Below are 21,943 nucleotides of genomic sequence, written 5' to 3' on the forward strand. Positions count from 1 at the left end.
ACATGGCCTGCAGGACTACTTCCGATCCTGACTAAGGAGGAAATTGACGAGGAGGGAGTTGACGGTGTGGTTTGCAGGCGCTTGGATACAACAGGACAACAGGATTTAGGTGTCCCTGGACTGCTTACGGTCTTAGCCAAAGTTTCTGAACTTGACAGTAACTTTTTATGAACGCGCTGCAGGTGCCGTATAAGGGAGGATGTTGCTTGGTGGTTGACGTCCCTACCCCTACTTATTTCACCTTTACATATGGTACATATGGCAAGACAGTTGTTGTCCGGATTTGGATAGAAATATTGCCAGACCAAAGAGGTGGAATGTTTGGTCTTCTGCCCAGGCATGACCGTGATGGGCTTTTTCATCCCACGGACAACAACTGTCTCCCCCGGAGCCTGATTTAAACAAACCACATCACCATCAGAATCCTCCTCGCCAACTTCCTCCTCAGCGCCAGCTACACCAGTATCCTCATCCTGTTGTAGTTCAACAGTGACATCTTCAATTTGCATATCAGCAAGTGGACTGTGGGTGCTCCTTTCAGCACTTGCAGGGGGCGTGCAAATGGTGGAAAGAGCCACCTCTTCCCGTCCAGTGCTGGGAAGGTCAGGCATCGCAACCACCACCACACTTGGACTCTCCTTGGGGATTTGTGATATCTTCTTAGAAAGCACAGTTCTTCGCTGTGCTTTTGCCAGCTTAACTCTTTTGATTTTTTTAGTGGGAGGAGGGCTTCCATCGTCATGTGAAGCTGAACCACTAGTCATGAACATACTAGGGATCGACCTTAGCCGTTCCTTGCCACTCCGTGTCGTAAATGGCATATTGGCAAGTTTACGTTTCTCTTCAGCTGATTTAAATGTTTTTTACAAGGTCATTTTCCTGAACTTTGTTATTTGGGATTGTATGTGCCCTCTATTATGACATTGGGCATCGGCCTTGGCAGACGACGTTGATGGCATGTTATCGTCTATGTCATGACTAGTGGCAGCAGCTTCAGCACTAGGAAGAAGTTGTTCTTGATCTTTCTCTATTTTATTTTTATCGGAGAAAGTTTGGTCCTCCATTTATGTTATATCGATTTGATATATACGTGCGGCTAAACACAGAAAATATTTTTTTATTTTTGCTGGAGAGTAGTGCACTTTGTGGGTTACACCAGCCTTTAAGAAATGAGCCAGCCGGCTCTTTACTTATGGGACACAGGCGCACGCTTGGCGCTGCTCCTTTGTTGATGCACGTGCGGCTACTGCGCACACAATTCACAAACACAGAAAATAATTTTTTTTTTTGGTTTGGACTGGAGTGTACTTTGGGGGTTACAGCACCCTTTAACGGTCAAGCCAGCCGGCCCTTTACTTATGACACAGGCGCACGTTTGGCACTACTTTGTTGATGCACGTGCGGCTACTGCGCACACAATTCACAAACACAGAAAAAATATTTTGTTATTTGGTTTGGAGTGTACTTTGGGGGTTACAGCACCCTTTAACGGTCAAGCCAGCCGGCCCTTTACTTATGACACAGGCGCATGCTTGGCACTACTTTGTTGATGCACGTGCTGCTACTGCGCACACAATTCACAAACACAGAAAATAATTTTTTTTTTGGTTTGGACTGGAGTGTACTTTGGGGGTTACAGCACCCTTTAACGGTCAAGCCAGCCGGCCCTTTACTTATGACACAGGCGCACGCTTGGCACTACTTTGTTGATGCACGTGCGGCTACTGCGCACACAATTCACAAACACAGAAAATATTTATTTTTTTTGGTTTGGACTGGAGTGTACTTTGGGGGTTACAGCAACCTTTAACGGTCAAGCCAGCCGGCCCTTTACTTATGACACAGGCGCACGCTTGGCACTACTTTGTTGATGCACGTGCGGCTACTGCGCACACAATTCACAAACACAGAAAATATATATTTTTTGGTTTGGACTGGAGTGTACTTTGGGGGTTACAGCACCCTTTAACGGTCAAGCCAGCCGGCCCTTTACTTATGACACAGGCGCACGCTTGGCACTACTTTGTTGATGCACGTGCGGCTACTGCGCACACAATTCACAAACACAGAAAAAATATTTTGTTATTTGGTTTGGAGTGTACTTTGGGGGTTACAGCACCCTTTAACGGTCAAGCCAGCCGGCCCTTTACTTATGACACAGGCGCACGCTTGGCACTACTTTGTTGATGCACGTGCGGCTACTGCGCACACAATTCACAAACACAGAAAATAATTTTTTTTTTGGTTTGGACTGGAGTGTACTTTGGGGGCTACAGCACCCTTTAACTGTCAAGCCAGCCGGCCCTTTACTTATGACACAGGCGCACGCTTGGCACTACTTTGTTGATGCACGTGCGGCTACTGCGCACACAATTCACAAACACAGAAAATATATATTTTTTTGGTTTGGAGTGTACTTTGGGGGTTACAGCACCCTTTAACGGTCAAGCCAGCCGGCCCTTTACTTATGACACAGGCGCACGCTTGGCACTACTTTGTTGATGTACGTGCGGCTACTGCGCACACAATTCACAAACACAGAAAATATTTTTTTTTTTGGTTTGGACTGGAGTGTACTTTGGGGGTTACAGCACCCTTTAATGGTCAAGCCAGCCGGCCCTTTACTTATGACACAGGCGCACGCTTGGCACTACTTTGTTGATGCACGTGCGGCTACTGCGCACACAATTCACAAACACAGAAAATAATTTTTTTTTTGGTTTGGACTGGAGTGTACTTTGGGGGTTACAGCACCCTTTAACGGTCAAGCCAGCCGGCCCTTTACTTATGACACAGGCGCACGCTTGGCACTACTTTGTTGATGCACGTGCGGCTACTGCGCACACAATTCACAAACACAGAAAAAATATTTTGTTATTTGGTTTGGAGTGTACTTTGGGGGTTACAGCACCCTTTAACGGTCAAGCCAGCCGGCCCTTTACTTATGACACAGGCGCACGCTTGGCACTACTTTGTTGATGCACGTGCGGCTACTGCGCACACAATTCACAAACACAGAAAATAATTTTTTTTTTGGTTTGGAGTGTACTTTGGGGGTTACAGCACCCTTTAACGGTCAAGCCAGCCGGCCCTTTACTTATGACACAGGCGCACGCTTGGCACTACTTTGTTGATGCACGTGCGGCTACTGCGCACACAATTCACAAACACAGAAAATAATATTTTTTTTGGTTTGGACTGGAGTGTACTTTGGGGGCTACAGCACCCTTTAACTGTCAAGCCAGCCGGCCCTTTACTTATGACACAGGCGCACGCTTGGCACTACTTTGTTGATGCACGTGCGGCTACTGCGCACACAATTCACAAACACAGAAAATATATATTTTTTTGGTTTGGAGTGTACTTTGGGGGTTACAGCACCCTTTAACGGTCAAGCCAGCCGGCCCTTTACTTATGACACAGGCGCACGCTTGGCACTACTTTGTTGATGCATGTGTGACTACTGCGCACACAATTCACAAACACAGAAAAAATATTTTGTTATTTGGTTTGGAGTGTACTTTGGGGGTTACAGCACCCTTTAACGGTCAAGCCAGCCGGCCCTTTACTTATGACACAGGCGCACGCTTGGCACTACTTTGTTGATGTACGTGCGGCTACTGCGCACACAATTCACAAACACAGAAAATATTTTTTTTTTTGGTTTGGACTGGAGTGTACTTTGGGGGTTACAGCACCCTTTAACGGTCAAGCCAGCCGGCCCTTTACTTATGACACAGGCGCACGCTTGGCACTACTTTGTTGATGCACGTGCGGCTACTGCGCACACAATTCACAAACACAGAAAATAATTTTTTTTTTGGTTTGGACTGGAGTGTACTTTGGGGGTTACAGCACCCTTTAACGGTCAAGCCAGCCGGCCCTTTACTTATGACACAGGCGCACGCTTGGCACTACTTTGTTGATGCACGTGCGGCTACTGCGCACACAATTCACAAACACAGAAAATAATTTTTTTTTTGGTTTGGACTGGAGTGTACTTTGGGGGTTACAGCACCCTTTAACTGTCAAGCCAGCCGGCCCTTTACTTATGACACAGGCGCACGCTTGGCACTACTTTGTTGATGCACGTGCGGCTACTGCGCACACAATTCACAAACACACAAAAAATATTATTTTTTTAGCACTTGGGGGGATGGACAGAGCACCCCCTGGACAACACTACAGCACCCCTTTAGGACTGGGACACTGCACAGGACTTTGGAGTGGACACAGCCCCTATTAACAACAGCAGCACAGCACAACACAGCCAGCCCCTATGGACTTTGAAGTAGTGGACAACAGCAGCACAGCGCAGCACAGCACAGCACAACACTACTCTGCACTACACTACACTACAGAGCTCAGCCAGCCCTAACTCCCACCCTCCCTCTTCACTGTCCACAGCCGAGTGAGAAAATGGCGCCGACGCGGGTACCTTATATAGGATCCAAAACCCGCGAGACCCGGAAGGCGGGATGATGACGTTTTGCCTCGATTTCAGATCCGAGTCAGGCGGGAAAAGTCGAGCCTGACTCGGATCGGCCTCGGATCGGGGGGGCTCGGGGGGGTTCGGATTCCAGAAATCCGAACCCGCTCACCCCTACTGTAAATAATAAAAATAATCCGCATTTTTGTGTATGACGGGAGTTGATAATTAAATTAATACTGCCTCTCTATACTATCCCTGCCAGTCTGCAGTCTACCCAGAGTATCACTTACCAGCCTTTCTAATGTTATTGTATTAAGCCCCCTTTAAAAAAAAAATCTATAATGTTTTTTTGTATGTACTAAATAAAAATACACCTCAAGGCCCCCATACATCAGCAATTGATTGCAGCAATCGTGCAATTTGCCATCGATTGTGTATAAAAAATTTTCCCTTTTACAATCGATTGTGGCAATTCTGCAATCTGCAATCGTTTGAAAAAGGGAAAGATTTTTATACACAATCGATTGCAAATTGCACGATTGCTGCAATCAATTGCTAATGTATGGGGGCCTTTACCTGTATGGTGAATTCTCTGCAACAGGTGACCTCTGAATAAATTGATCCTGCTCGTTTTGGTGATAAAACTCATTAATAAATGGGGGCCGGTATCGGCTGCAGTCCCTTGAAGCCAGATGTGGCGGCCGGTATAGCAAGGGATTGGCTTCCCTTTGGAAGCCCTCTCTCCCTGCTATTTGCAGTCCCAGGGGGTAGATTCGCAGGAGGCTTCCAATGGGAAACCACTGCCATTGCTAGACAGTCCCTGTGGTTGGTGGATCCTACTGAGGGGGCGGGAGCTGCAGTCCTGCAGCCCGTAGGTGAAATCCGCCACTGCTTGTAACCTTAGGGCTCTTAGGTAATTCAAAATGTGCTAATAAAAAAAGAAATACTGTAGTTCTCCGTACCAAGAAAAGCTTTGAAAATCTAGATTAAACAGATCGATACCTCTCCAAACACATCAGATATGAGACCTTCTGTATAAATCATGTTTCCTCCCAGTTACTAGGTAACGTGTTGTTTTCAAGCAGATGAAAGGGACCCTTACAATGGTGTTTATCACTTAGTGTTCCATTGAAATGCTGGTTCTTCTAGCAGTTGAAGCTGTTACAGACACGGATAAGATTTTGCTTTAGGGATTATTTTCCTACATTTTGAGATGCAAATAATACCTGTCACTTACACGCTGTGGATGCAGCTAATGTGTGGGCTGAAACTAGTATTCATGCGAATGCAGCCTAGAGATGTACTAGGAACCAGTAACATCACGGCATCCCTCATAGGGCCCCGCATCTGGGCTGCTTTATCAGGAATATTCAGGGGTGAAGCCAGAACTTTGTGGGCCCCATAGCAACATTTTGACGTGGCCCCCGTCCTAATCTTCCTGGGAGACTCCTCTCTTCACAGCGGTTGTTTATGTTATGCCCCATAGAGGTGCCCTGGTTAATTTTATCTTAAATGTTTCACATTATTTGCCGATGTTGATGCTTCAAGTGCTCAATCCGTATGGGCAGATTTTGCGTAGAAACCATACGACCGTGCGACCCAACGATGCGATGTAATGATACATTGCACGCTCCATGCACATTGCACCATCCATTGTACGTTGGCGCACGTATATTTACCTGCTGCATGTAACAGCACCGCGACATTCATTACACCACGCAGAACAGCAGATGGGACAATACAATGAACGACCGTTGTGACGGACGGATCGGGCGTACACACTATAGAATGTGTACGATATATCGTTCCGATCCACGTGGGAATGATATATCATACGATACATTAGTGTGTACCCAGGTTTACATGACACCCCCAAGGGCTGAGAAGGTTGCAGATTACAGTGAGTTTAAATACAGGGGTGGAGGAGTTGAAGACCAATTAGCTCCTATCTAAGGGGAATACTTCCTAAGGCAGGAAATTCTACTTTCATTGGAGATCTTAATTTCTTTCTGGGACAGTCCTAATCACGTAGCTCAATCTCCCCTCAGCTCACTTCACAAAGACTGTAATCAAGGAGACAGCTATTCTCCGACAGTTCTAGGCTCACCGATTCGCTATGCTGTGCCTGTGATAGAGAAATGGGAGCACGGGAGATGGGTCTTATCAGTGTAGAGCTTTACTGAGAGGCAGAGACCGCCACCTACAGTATATGAGCGCCGACAAGGAACCCTTTTCAGACTGGGGACCCATTTGCTTAGCAGCCAATTCCGTAACTTGGTAGGCAACTATATGACTTGGATCAGTGGCCCTCTAAGCCTCTGGGCCCCATACCAATGGCACTCCCTACACCCACGACAGATTCGCCCCTGAGAATATTGGGGTCAGCCCAAATCGCTGCATCCAATGCATACTTGCCAACTCTCCCTGATTGTCGGGGAGACTCCCTGAATTAGTACCTGTAGCAATCTCCCTGACTCCCTGTCTCCCCGATTGCACCTCACCCCTTGCATTTTCATATAAGGTTTCTTGTGGCCACTTATAAAACACAATACATGTACATATTACTAACTCTTTTGAGGCTCATTTACATTTGAATTTAAGTCCATTTTATGAACGGCCTCCCAGATGTAGCAGTACACGTCCACTTTACCGCTGCACTCGTGTGTTGCTTTCACAGGGCGGGTACTATGGGCAAAAATGTAGTCAAACCCCCAATTTCTCATATGTACCAAGCTCCGGAATGCGATACATTCCAGAGCTTGGACCCGGTGGTTAATGCCATCTTTACCCATGCAAAGCCTATGGGATTCTCTCCGCGGTTCTTCTTGGAGTCATCCAATCGGATACTTCCCAGTGTCCCCCTCAGCGGCGCGCACAGTTCTGCCCACACGCAGAGGGACATCTGGGTATTAAACCCGAAAGACCCTCTATCGTAAAGGACTGATCCGGAGAGCTGTCTTTTGCAATTTTAATCGTATTTCTAAGTACATACCGGTGTAATTAATGCCGGGATGTACCCAATAAGTGGCGATGCTTAGTACATCCCACCCACAAACTCCCTGAGATGCTTTTTCAAAGATTTGTGTCTGTGGAAGTAGTTGAGTTAATTACTGACCCTGCAAAATAGATGAACTCAGCTGTTCATGATTAAAGAAATCCAGAAAACATGACCTGTTTGGGGTAGTTGAGGACTGAAGCTGAGAACCATTGCGTGACTAGTCTAATACCCCTTTTACACCAGAGCAGAAACCTGGGTTTTTGCTTGGTCTACCCGGTTCGCAGCTCAGTGTAAAAGGGTCCCTGAAAAATAACCCAGGTTAAGTGACCCAGCAATCCAACCCAGGCAGCTACCAGGGTTGGACCCAGGATGGACCCTGGTAATGGTGCAGTGTAAATGGTGCAACCAGGGTTATCTGATCTGGGTCATGTTTAAAATGAGCTGATTGGTGGTTGTGGAGCAGTCACCTCCCACTTTTTATGACCTCACAGGTTTAGCAGGGCAGACCTGAGTTCAGTGTGAACAGGGCTGACCTGGGAGTAACCCAGATCGAAGGTGCAGTGTAAATGGGTCTGACCTGGGTCTGACCAGGGTTGGAACCAGGGCCCTCATTCAGAGCCGTTCGCTATTTGCGTTCGTTCGTTCAAAAACAAGGGGTGGCTATGCAAATGATCCGTTCGCACATTGCAGTCTGTTCACACCTCTAAGTCTGAACGAGTGAGCAAAACATACGCTCTTTTATTTCTTAAAAGCGCCCCCTGGCCGCTCGCACCATACGTCATGTCCGCTATTTATTAGATTAATCGAGTACATCGAACAGGATATGAACTGCTCGCTATTCTTGTGGTTGGTTTTTTCAACCGCTATTTTGCAAGCAGTTCTGAGTTAAAAAAAAACCAAGTGACGTGGTCATTGACGCTGCTATATTAATTATGCACACCCATAAAACGCCCGTTTTGACCTTTAAGCACGCCTGCGATCGGATCTCCACTCCCCGTTTTCAAGCACCTTCCCCTGTTACCACCCACATACGCCTCATTCTGTCACTCAAAATAGCAGGCACTCGCTATATTGCGTACAAATTTTTTTCGGCCGCACTGACTGGTTTGCGCATGCGTACTAAAAACCGTACGCATGCGCAGATGTGCGAACATCGCTCGGAACGAGCGTACTGCCGCTAGCGAGTGGCTCTGATTGAGGGCCCATGTCCAAAAACTTTTGGTGGAAAAGCGGTATAATACAGACATATGTGAACTGCTGTTTCCCTGGTTCTGTATGCAGGATGTAATTCTCACGGTTAGATTTACTAAAGTGTGCATTTTTAGAAGTGGAGATGTTGCCCATAGCAATATTTGTTCTTATTCTGTAGCAATGGGCCGCTAAATTTTTGCTTTTATTGTTCTGTATGCTGGGTGTAATTATCTGTATCTGTCCGTATTCTGTATGAATGGAGAACTGCATAGTGCTACTTGTATTGTTCTAGGCTGGATGTAATTCTCAGAAAGTATTATTATTCTGTATGAATATACAGTTGTGTAGTGCTACTTCTTTTGTTCTGTATGCTGGATGTTATCCTCAGTATTCAAAGTAAACAATCACAAACAATGTGCTTCTTTCTCATTTGAAGAGGAAATTCTGTGTTACACAGACTTCCTCCAGCAGAGGGCAGGACAGGGGTGCCCATAAAACAGGGTTCCTGCCCGCAGTAATTTGGTTATAGTAATGCAGCTCTAATATTCAGTTTTCTTTAGTGTAGGCAAAAGGGAGAGCCATCACTCAAAATCAGTCATCTAAAATAAAAAAAAAACCCTAAAAAATAAAAAAAATCCATATTTGCATTTACAAACCTATAACTCTTTGTAAAATGAACAACTGCCAGAACCTGCAGACCTTCGGTAGAACTCTATATAATTAAATCAAGTATTATTATTATTACTACCAGTTATTTATATAGCGCACACATAGGGCCTGATTCAGACCCACTCGCGAGCGGCTGTCCGCTCGCAAGTGGGTCGATGTTATGGACTGAGCATGCGCACGACGGAGGGAGCTCCGTCGTGCGCATGCGCCAGACGCGACGAGCGAAGGAAAGTCCTTCGCTCGTTGTGTCCGATCAAAGGGGGCGTGCTGTCAATGTTGATTGACAGCACGCCCCCTTTGGTGGGCGTGCCGGGGGCGTGCCTCCCTGACGAGGGGCGTTCCCACGGGAACGCCTCCCGTCAGAAGCCGGCCCACTGACATCACTAGTGATGTCAGTGGGAGTGATGTTGGCTCTGATAGAGCCAAAATCACTCCGGAGCTTGCGGTTGAAAACCTCAACCGCAGGCTCCGGCTCGCAAATTCGATGGTCGCGATGGTCTCGACCATCGCGACCATCACAATGCACGCTCGTATAGCCTGTGGGTGGTGACCCACAGCTATACGAGCGTCCAGGAGGACGCTCCATGAAAATGGAGCCCGGCCCTCATTCAGAGCGTGCGCTCTGCTCAGAGCGTACGGCTCTGAATGAGGGCCATATTCCACAGCGAATATTTGACCATTCACATCAGTTCCTGCCCCAGTGGAGCTTACAATCTATTTTCCCTACCACACACACATACACACTAGGGTTAATTTTTGTCAGGAGACAACTAACCTATCTGTTTTTGGATTTTTTTACATGGAGGAAACCCAGGCAAGCACGTGGAGAATATACAAACTCCACACATTTGAAGCTGTGCTGGGAATCTAACCCAAAACCTCAGTGCTGCGAGGCAAAGAATAGCAGTAAAATGTAATAAGCAGTCTTTATCCTGATGTGTTGGGGCTTTGAGTTTGGAAGTACATACAGTATATCAGGTTGTTTTGCATAAGTATGTTTTTAACATTTTTATTTTTCATACTGTAAAAATTCTTTCTCTTATTAAAAATTTTGGTTCAGCTTTCTCAAGAATAATCTGATTTATTCAGATTAATGCTCAGGCTTATTCCCAGTGTAAGGGTGGTTTCTTCCTCTGAGAGAACTGCCATTTTTTGACAGGCTATGACAAAACCAAGATGTCTATTTTTACAGCAGGAATGAATTTAGTTTGATATACTATATAAAGTCTGAAAGTGTGACTAAACCAGCACCTACGCGATGGGAAGTTTTCTCAATGCGGAACAGTGTGATTTCCTATCTGTAATGCAGTTCAGGGAAGTGGATGAAAAATGAATGTGTAAATTATTAAGGGGAATACCAAATTATAATTAAAGGGTCCGATTCCTGTTTTATTTTGTGTGCTTGGCGTCTTTGTGCTTCGTGTCTCCATGATGTCTCTAGTTCCTACTGCAGTGATAGGCTGAATATTGGTTCTTCCCCCCAAAATGGCTGCTTCCACCGTGGATACACAACTTTTCTAAAATATACAAACAACAAAAACCATAGACTCTACCAATATATTAATTGCAGTCAACAAGAAACTAGCTTAAATAAATCCTTGTTGGGGTAGTTAGACATCTGAGGGAGTACAACCCAAGGACCACATTTGTTTTAGCAAGTACCATTATTAGAGAAGCTCCAGCTGCTGTAGCAGATAATTGGTGGTCTCTGGTAGTCATTTAGCTGTTGTATAAGATAATTGATGGTCTTTGGGAGTTATTACCTCCCTCCTAGGCTGTGTGGAGCAGCGTTAGTCATAGATCTTCCTGACAAGGCTTCATGATCCAAGTGACAGGTCTGGAACGTCTGCTGTAAGCACCAGCAAACCTCTGACTGTGGCCTGGGATGAAACTATGTAGGCCCCAATTATTGACAGCACTTTGGGTTTGGCGTATAGAACAGGGGCACTTCCGCCTTTTGTGGTTGTAGAATAGAATCTAAAATAGTATTCCTACAGTTTTACAAGGCATTTAAAAGCAAAATAATTGCTTTGCAGTGCTCGCAAGGCTCAAGAAGGGTTAATGAAAGGAAATACAGTAGACTCTTCTGTGGATCTGTGGTTGGTCACATTATCGCTTGTTATGGTTTAGGAATGTTAGTCTGAACAATGGCCCTCATTCAGAGCCGTTCGCTATTTGCGGTCGTTCGTTTAAAAACAAGGGGTGGCTATTCAAATGATCCGTACGCACATTGTAGTCTGTTCACACCTCTAAGTCTGAACGAGCGAGCAAAACATACGCTCGTTTATTTGTTAAAAACGCCCCCTGGCCGCTCGCATCCTACGTCATGTCCGCTATTTATTAGATTAATCGAGTACATCGACCAGCGTATGAACTGCTCGCTATTCTTGTGGTTGGTGTTTGCTACCACAAATTTGCGAGCAGTTCTGGCTATAAAATAACCCAGTGACGTGAACAATGACGCTGCTGTTTTAAATATACACACCCATAAAACGCCCGTTTTGACCTTTAAGCACGCCTGCGTTCGGATCTCCACTCCCCATTTTCAAGCACCTTCCCCTGTTACCACCCACATACGCCTCATTCTGTCATTCAAAATAGCAGGCACTCGCTATATTGCGTACCAACGATTTTTGGCCGCACTGACTGGTTCGCGCATGCGTACTAAAAACCGTACGCATGCGCAGATGTGTAAACATCGCTCGGAACGAGCGTACTGCCGCTAACGAGCGGCTCTGAATGAGGGCCAATGACTTATTAGAAAGTTGTTACTCTGCTTCTCCAAAATGTGCCCCACCTATAAAGATGCAGATCATTAGTATCAGCGTTTTAAACTGCAGCTACAAACAGCCAAAGATTTCACACCCTAGAAGTCTATGGAAAAATTTTGTATGTATGAACTTTGTATTATACAAAGGCACTTTTGACTGCACAATCTTAATGTGTCAAGTGTGACAGGTGCTGTCTACTCTGTGCTGCTGAGGGACCCTGGGCCTGATTCAGACACGCTCGCGAGCGCACAGCGCTCGCAAATGGGTCGATGGTCCCCGACTGCGCATGCGTCGCCTCCGGCATGCGCATGCGCGAGACCCGTACTGCGACAGCAGCTCTGTCGCAACGGGTCTCACTACAAGATGGGACGTCTGTCGATGTTGATTGACAGCTCGCCCTGTTTTGTAGGCAGGGAGGGGGGGTGGCTGCACAAACGTTGGCATTCCTTTAGGAACGCCTGACGTTTGTGGGCGGCCCTACTGACATCACTCGTGATGTCAGTAGTGGACTTCCTGCTCTATTAGAGCAGGAAGTCCACTCGGGTTTGCGAGAGCAGAGACCCTACCACAGGGTCACCCACAGCTTAGCGAGCGGCCTGGAGGCCAAAAAAAAAACCCCGCCCTGATTCAGAGCGAGTGCTCGCAAACAGCGAGCGCCTCTGAATCAGGCCCCCTGCTCCTTCCTCTATACACAGTAACTCTCAGTCTGTGGCTTCCAACTGCCCCCCATTCCCCATATCATAACGCAGCCCCTGTCACATGTAGCCCTGTACTCACTAACACATCACCACACTTGCCTACTCTCCTGGAATGGCCGGGAGGCTCCTGAAAATTTGGTGGCACTCCCGACCACACAGGGGGAGTAAGCACGCCTTCGGAACCGGCCGGCACCCCCTGAAGCTACACACAACTAACCCCTTCCCCCTCCCCAGAGAAGTGGAAGATCTGACGGGGCCGATGATGAGATTCGTGCTGAATCGCATCATCGTTGTTTCGCCACCCCTTCACAATGACTGTAATATTGCCACAGTATAATGGGGGCGTGGCCATGATGATGCGAACGGGCACCACGTCCCCCGCCCACCTATGGCCATGCCACGCCCACCTGCTCTGACGAGGAAGCTGACCTGGCTGCCACCTCCCGGAGAGCTTGGAGCCGGCCGCGAGGGGTGTGAGTTGCGGTGCCGTTGCCGGCGTTTTAAACGCTGTTGAATCGGCAACTCGCAGCCTTCGCATGGGATTGGATTGGACCCTAAGTTTGTGGCTTCCTGCTGCCTCCATTCCTTCCCTCACATCATGCCACTGCCCCTGTCTCATGCAGCAATGTTCTCACTAACACATTACTTATCTACTGATATACTATGGACCCAAAATCTAGATGTTTTGTTCCCCGAGCCACTTAGTTATCCCTTTAGCCTTATGGCAAGGTGCTCCATCATGCTGGAAAAGGCATTGTTCATCACCAAACTGTGATGATTGCGGGAGCCGAGACCCTAGCTGTGGGTGGTCACTCACAGCTTTGCGAGCGGCCTGGAGGCCGAAACAAAACAAAAAATAAAACGCCCTGATTCAGAGCGAGCGCTCGCAAACAGCGAGCGCCTCTGAATCAGGCCCACAGACCACAATCCGGCAGATACTGTAGTTGCGCCAGGTGCTAACAGATACATTGCAAAAACCGTATCAAGAGCTTTGGAAAAAAAAAAGTGTGCGAATTACAGTTTCTGAATAATTTGTAATATGAAATGAGTGAATCTAATATTTCTCACGGAAAGCATTGTATTCGCACTTTCTTAATATCCACAAACCAGCGTAGGTTATACACTACCTGAACATCAGTGAGCTTTTTGGAAAGTGATTCTCTGCAACAAGCCGCAGCATCACTCCACATCCAAAAGGTTCATCAAAAGATTTGTTGTTCAGTGAGGCATAAGGAACTGATGTATAGGGCCTACTAGGAAAAGGCTCTCACACCGGACGGAGATTACTACCTCAATATTTTTATTTATCTCACAGGAAAACATTGTCATCATTTTGTATTTTTAATATGATGCCTGCAGAAGTATAATAGCACACGCTGTAAAGGAAATATCATTTTAAATATATTTTCTAATAATAAAGGGTAGAAGAACTTGTTTCGGCAGCTACATGCATTAACTCTCAGTAGCCTATCGATGTGCGCCCAGACGTCAGCTACTGTAACCAGTGAAAAATGGAAAGTGTGAGCTGCCATCAGCTTAACTGAATCTGCTCTTAAATAGGAGAATACTTTGCAAGTTGAGTATAAATATAAGCATTCTAATGTCAGTCTAGCAGCAGCGTACTGGAGATGAGGGGAGGCACCGCCCCCAAGTAGTCTTATTGGCTGCTAGACTGACAAACATAGTGTGCCCGCCCCACCTCACAGACACAGCCTCACTCCTCCCCCAGGCTGACATAAATAGTGTGCCCGCCCCACCTCACAGACACAGCCTCACTCCTCCCCCAGGCTGACATAAATAGTGTGCCCGCCCCACGTCACAGACACAGCCTCACTCCTCCCCCAGACTGACATATATAGTGTGCCCGCCATCCCTTACAGACACAGCTCACTCCTCCCCCAGACTGACAAACATAGTGTGCCCGCCCCACCTCACAGACACAGCCTCACTTCTCCCCCAGACTGACATACATAGTGTACCCGCCCCACCTCACAGACACAGCCTCACTCCTCCCCCAGACTGACATAAATAGTGTGCCCGCCCCACCTCACAGACACAGCCTCACTCCTCCCCCAAACTGACATAAATAGTGTGCCCACCATCCCTCACAGACACAGCCTCACTTCTCCCCCAGACTGACATACATAGTGTACCCGCCCCACCTCTCAGACACAGCCTCACTCCTCCCCCAGGCTGACATACATAGTGTGCCCACCCCACCTCTCAGACACAGCCTCACTTCTTCATCAGACTGACATACATAGTGTGCCCACCCCACCTCTCAGACAGCCTCACTTCTTCATCAGACTGACATACATAGTGTGCCCACCATCCCTCACAGACTCACTTCTCCATCAGACTATGATACATAGTGTGCCCATCCCACCTCACAGACACAGCCTCACTCGTCCCCCAGACTGACATTGATAGTATGCCCACCACCCCTCTCTGACACAGCCTCACTTCTCCCCCAGACAGCTCTGTCTGGATGGACAGGGCTCTTCTCTGAGTCCTGACAGCATGTGGATACAGAAGAGACACAGGGGCAAGAGGCGGGATATACACATGGAGGGCATGAGGTTGGAGATACAAATTGGGGGCATGAGGCTGGAGAGAACATTGATTGATGGGGCTCAGGAGACTGAGAGGAGATGACAACAATGGCAGATGGTAGCACTCAAGTACAAAAATCTTTAATAAAGACAAAGTTAGGTAAACCGATGTTTCACAATTTTACTCTTTCATCAGAGCCCTGATGAAAGAGTCCAATTCTGAAATACTGGATCACCTAATCATTTCACTATTGAAGATTTTTGTACTAGAGCACAGCCATCATCATCAATTGTAGTGTTATCCATTGGAGAGCATTAGTTAAAGTGGATGCGGTCATTATCCCGACCGTGGAAATTCCGGCGCCGGAATCCCGACACTTGTCAGAATCCTGGCGCCAGCATCCCGGCCCCTGGAATCCCAAAGATAAGTAGTGGGGTTCGGGGGAGGGTTAGAGTTAGGCACTAAGGGAGGAGGAGGTTAGGTTTAGCCACTAGGGGGGGGGTTAGGGTCAGGCACCGGGGAGGGTTAGGGTAGAGAGAGGGGGAAGGTTTGAATACTGATCGACAAGTGTCGATATTCTAACCCTGTCGGGAAGCCAATGTCGGGATTCTGACCACCGGGATCCCGAGCACTGGCATCCCATACCCATCCCCAGTTAAAGTACAGTAACATGGTTGTGCATACCAGATCATTATATCTATATCTTTGTAATGAATGAGAAAGCGTGTGTGTGTGTCCTTTATGCACCGCCAGAGTTTGTATTTGGCGCTACCAAATTTGGCAGGGTGGTGTAGTTTGACCAGGATTAGGTTTTTGGCTAGGTTTGAACTTCGGCAGGGCCACACATTGTCACACAATCCTATAAAACCGAGACACTCTTAAATTACACAGGATCAGAGACTGAGGGGCTGGCTTCATACACACTCTGGCAGGCTCATGAGCAGCTAAGCACTCAATACATTTCACTCAATACATTCAGACTGTAGCAGACAGCATAATCAATCCACAATCATTGATCCTGGCAAAGCTTAGCATATAGAGATTACAAACAGCAGGGAAGATTGATCGCAGCCACACAGTGCCACTGCGGACGGGCCCCCTTCTGTCTGGGAACGGGACTCCAGTCCCGGTATTTCCCCCCGGCTAGACATGGTCTTCAATGTTGGTCTGCAGAGTGATTTCAGGGGGTTATTCAGTGGTGGACGCAGTGACAGGGATCATGCAGATTCTCGATTATCGGGAATCTGCGCATGTGTCTGACCCTTACTGCGCATGTGCAGTACTGTTCTGCGATCCCGCACACAGTTCGGCAGCAGACTGTCAGTTGTTGACAGTCTGCTGCTGTTTCTGAGCTGGGAGCGGGCAGCGAAGACCTCTGTTTCCCAAAACGGAGGCGTGTCACCGCCGTTTGGGAGTGGAGAGGCCAGGATCTCTGTCGGCTGATAGAGATTTCCTGGCATCCTTTACTCATCTGCAGCGACCATCTTGTATGTCACTCAGCTGGCCAAAGGGATCGCAGATGATGCTGTGTCCGTGAACGCAGCTCGGATCAGTAATGCATGCAGGGAGCGTGACTCCTCATGTGGCATTACCATATTACATCTATCGCAGCTGCTACCACGTTACCATATCCGGCCGCAGCTGAATCACCTCCTCTGTTCTGCAGTGATTTGTGAAACTGAAGTGATGTTAGAAGCTGTACTGATTTCTGTTCTGTAAGTCAGTCAGTCTGCTCCTGATATCCCCCATTCCAAACAGCATGAGAATATGCCTCCCTGCACTGTCATTTACTCCTAATTTACATAGTTATCCAGGTTATAGACGGGGACAATATAAAAAAATAAGGCTGCAGATGTACTTCAGGGTCCAGTCTTCAACCCAGGCAACGACGAGTATCCCAGCTAGTATAATATATATATACATAGCGAATAAATTGACCTGCCGCTCTGCCCCTTCATCAGCTCTTCCTGTCGTCATCCCCCCTGTCCAGTTATACGCACGTGCATGTCACACCTAAGGTAACTAGATGGAAAACATCTGGAGAGGCAATACTGTACATTTATGCAGTGCTAGATTGTAAATATTAGAGTTCCAGGTAGGAAACTATAAAGATACAGCATAAGTAATATATACTATTATATATATATTATGTATATTATACAGTGGGCCCAGGGATATGCAGACAGTAGGGTCAGAATCCCATCATTCCTTGTGTCTGCGTCTCTGGCCGTTTTCGCCGGAGTTAGTGCGTTTTGGGGCTTCAAAAGTAGACCCCATAGTGACTTATCCCATTGAATAAAATACACTCATTGCCCCAAAAAGCCAAAGAAAGTTGACTTTAAGTAATTCAGTCTCTTAAGTCTGCCCCTCCCCTTGAGAATGTAAGCTCTTGCGAGCAGGGTCCTCTACCCACTTGTGCTTCTCCTTACTTTATGTTCATCTACTTCTTACTCACCACTAGTACACCTAACACTTGCTGCCTATGCATTGTTGCTTAATTGGGTGTTGTGGCCACCTATGTATCAATGTATATTATCCATGTCCTTGTCCTTCATTGTATTTTATTTTACTGTAAGTCACTTTTTGGTTATGTACCTTGTAAGGCGCTGCGGAACACTTGTGGCGCCATATAAATAAATGATAATAATAATAAGTCTTTGAGCCATAGTGTTTGCAGTCTGTTCATTGCCATAAAGAAATCCAGAAGGATGGAGAAACCAAGAATTACTATTACTGCTATTGTCTTATCACATGTGATTCCTCATTGTATGATTTTGTTACTGTTCCACATATACTGTAATATACTGTAATAACCACAATGTGTTGATATTTGCAGGATCCTCGTCAATGATCAGATCTTAGAAGTAGATGGGATAAGTCTGGTTGGTGTCACCCAAAACTTTGCTGCAACTGTTCTCCGAAACACCAAAGGAAAAGTTAGGTAAGCCTTTTATCTGGTAATTGTAATACCCCCTTTCTTGCTTCATTTTATATCTATATTTAAATCCTTGAGTCAGATTTTATTTATTCTTAGATGTTGGTTTAATCCCTATTCTATAAACACCTCACTTTCAATCAGTTTATATGACTTACAACACAAATTTATAGTTAACAATTATCTGTGCAAGGGCTTTAATTTTAATCCATAAATAAATCCTCTCAATAACCAATGGCCTGATTCAGTTGCTATCTCTCAGGCATCGCAATAGCGAAAATATGCTAATGTCTCCAAAGCCTCCCCAAGCATGGGGACGCCCACTGCTGCCTTCTCATATCCGTCTGGCGACGTGCAACAGTGTAAACATTGTGAACATCGACGCACATCGGGCAGCCACGCACCTTCTGAGTCAAGTCTGACCTGTCTCAAACATTGCGGCTCCCCTGACACGCTGAGAGATCTCATGCTGTGATGCCTAATTTATTTACGCCCGTGAAATGGCGCTTAAACAGTCCCAACGCGTCTGCGTTTGCGTACCCACCCCTGTTACCTCCCTCAAACGTTGGCTACCTGTCACTCACTTTACGATAGATTCCTCTGTGTGTGTGCGATCACTAATTGATGGCCGCGCCTGCGCATTGTGGCTGTGGCGTATGCGCAATGGTTAACAATCACTACAATTGCGTGAAACAACGACTTTGCTTCCGGATCTGAATCCAGCCCCTTGACTGCAATACTCATTTTAGGATTGCTGGCACACCTCTAGGGTGTACACCTTGATGTGCGCTTGGCGAACCATCCAGTACAAACCCAACGCGTTTTGTGCTGCTCAACCACTGCGTTTCGTGAATGAGGTCCCATGACTGCTTTTCTATTGGCTGCTGGCAATTGCTTACTTTTCACAAAATTAGAACATCAGAACATGAGCCTACTAAATATCTAAAAACAAATAAATAAAACTTCTTTTTATAGGGGAATCATTATCACAGGAAGCCTCTTACGTCACCATTGAGGGAAAAATGCTTTTGGTCCATTATAATAAATGTCAAATTGCACAAATAGAATTTTAAGAAATGCGTCATAATAGCGTTGTCGAATCACCCTGCTGAGAAGCCGAGTTGTCACTTCTTATAACAAGAAACGAGAAATAATGAGTTGGATGATGAAATGTAGATTGGATTATCCAGTGCAAAATATTGCATGTCACAGAGGTTATCAGCTCAATTTGTTGTTTCAGACTGAATGAGACAGTGAATGGTTCAGGGGGATTTGTTGGCTGCTCCCTGAGGATAGTGTATAAACATAAGTCAGTGCAATTCAGAATGAGGGAGTTCCATTAAATGCCATCGGCATGCCAGTCCTCCGAGTCGCTGTTTTTACAGGTGGGTGATTCAGCAAAATTTTGACAAAAAAAAAACATCGAATAGCTGTAAATATTTCAATATCGAATAGGAAAAACAAACTAAACAGTATGTGACCAGGCGCTAATATAAAAAGTAGAAGAAATAAAAACAAAATATCACAGACGTGTAACTGCTAATAGGACACTGAAATTACTATAGCTGCAAAGTCCAAATGCCAGTTTGTGTACACCCACAGAGCAGTATGCAAAAAGGTTTTATACATCTCCCCCATAGCCAGAACTACAGTAGGCCCAACTGAGGAACTGCGCTGTATCATGAGCTTTATACAGGTCTAAGGGCCTAATTCAGACCCGCTCGCGAGCGCTGAGCGCTCGCAAACGGGTCGAAGTTGGCCAAGTGCGCATGCGCACGACGGAGGCGGCTCCGTCGTGCGCATGCGCGAGACCCGAATAACGACGGCCAAGCCGTCGTTATGGATCTCGCACCAAAGGGGGCGTGCTGTCGATGGTGATTGGGGGCGTGGCTGCCCAGACGGAGGCGTTCCCATGGGAACGCCTACCGTCTGGGTCCGGCCCCACTGACGTCATTAGCGATGTCAGTGGGAGTGCTTTTGGCTCTGATAGAGCCAAAAGCACTCCAGGGCTTGCGGTAGCAAGACCCTACCGCAAGGGTCTCGTCGCAAGCACGATGGTCGCGATGGTCTTGACCATCGCGACCATCATTTTGGCCGCTCGCTGTAGCTGCGAGCGCTCTGTCACAGCGTCCGGCTCTGAATCAGGGCCTAAGTTCTATCCCGGGACTTGTAGTCCACCCAAATATTTTTAAATTTGCATTGGAATTTTTAACTTTTACATTTGAAGGAGTTATATCCAGTATACATGTCTGAGTTGTTACATTTAACCTAGCTGAATTATTATGTGTATATATATATATATATATATATATATACACACTGTATATTTTTTTATTTGAATAAAAAAATATATATATTTATATTTAAATCATTTTGACGTGTCTTGAATAACACATTCAAGACACGTCAAAATTAATTAAATATAATTATATATTTTTTAAAATTCATATCGATATACTTTATTTCACTAGTGCAGTTCCACAGTTGGTTATCTCTTTTTTTTTTGAATATCGCATCTAGGGCTTGATTCACAGTCGTTCGCATATCCGTTGGTTTGCGTATAACTTGGATGATGGGGGGATTGCGCATGCAGAACGGGTCCTGCGTCGTCGCGCGCATAATTTTTGTGAAGATGTTTTCTAGCGATTCATTAATAATTAAGGGAAAAATCACTTGTTAAATTCAAAGGAATGTGGGGAAAATTGTTTCAAACTTTTCTAAAGAGTGGAGAAGTGCTGATTACTTTGATATGTGACATTTGTATATCTGTTTTTGACTGAGGGCTTGATTCAGACCCGCTCAATGGTGGCTCAGTGCGCACGCGCGGAGTGTGCAACGCACGTGCGCGAGCCCCGGAGCGAGTGAGACCTTCACTCACTCCGGAGCTCGCAGAAAATGGGGCAGCTGTTGATGTTGATCGACAGCTCGCCCCGTTTTGTAACGGGTAGGGGGGTGGCTGAACAAATGGAGGCATTCCCGAAGGAACGCCTGCCGTTTGTGGGCGGCCCTACTGACATCACTCATGATGTCAGTAATGGACTTCCGGCTCTATTAGAGCTGGTAGTCCACTTGGCATTGCGAGCGCTGAGACTCTACCACAAGGGTCTCCTTGCAATGCCGATGGTCGCGATAATCGCGACCATCGCCAGGCCGCTCACACAAGCTGTGGGTGGTCACCCACAGCTGTGCGAGCGGCCTGGAGGCCGGAATTAAAAAAAATAGGGGCGCCCTGATTCAGAGCGAGCGCACGCAAATAACGTGCGCCTCTGGACCAGGCCCTGAGTCTGTATACAAAGTGCTACCATGTAGCGTACGCAGCTATTTTCATTCTGTTGTGCACACAGATAGCTGGCAGAGTAGCACGGGACCTGGCGGCTCAGTCACGCCAGGTAAGTCGTGCTGCATGGCGTATTGAGGCTAGATGTAGATACATCTGTACACACACACCGGACTGTGCAAGCCGTGAGACGCCCATTTTCAATGCCCGTGGTTGGTGCAACTCCGCCGGTGGTTTTGGACAATCCACCATGGGCGCATCATTGAATGCACCATCAACACTTGTACCAGCCTATGGTAGGTGCTGTGTCGCCTTCTGAACCCCATCTAAACATGGCCTTTGTCGCTACGTCTGAGAATGCTCACGACACTCCCATAACATGCCCTTAAATTTTTTTTATCCACGTCAGGCCACCTCCC

General features: G+C 46.6%; 1 protein-coding gene across 1 annotated transcript in view; it reads left to right on the forward strand.

The window, feature by feature from the left end:
* The window catches only part of LOC148508904 (neurabin-1-like), a gene marked incomplete at its 5' end in the record, with an annotated part of 141,170 nt that overhangs the window by 25,225 nt on the left and 94,002 nt on the right, over positions 1–21,943 (forward strand). The window contains one exon of the mRNA XM_088443851.1: positions 18,149–18,253. Within this exon, the coding sequence (XP_088299977.1) occupies positions 18,149–18,253 (105 nt within the window). The remainder of the gene's footprint in view (positions 1–18,148; positions 18,254–21,943) is intronic.

Source organism: Taudactylus pleione, unplaced genomic scaffold (assembly GCF_031769625.1).
Source record: "Taudactylus pleione unplaced genomic scaffold, aTauple2 ptg000335l, whole genome shotgun sequence".
Classification (NCBI taxonomy): domain Eukaryota; kingdom Metazoa; phylum Chordata; class Amphibia; order Anura; family Myobatrachidae; genus Taudactylus; species Taudactylus pleione.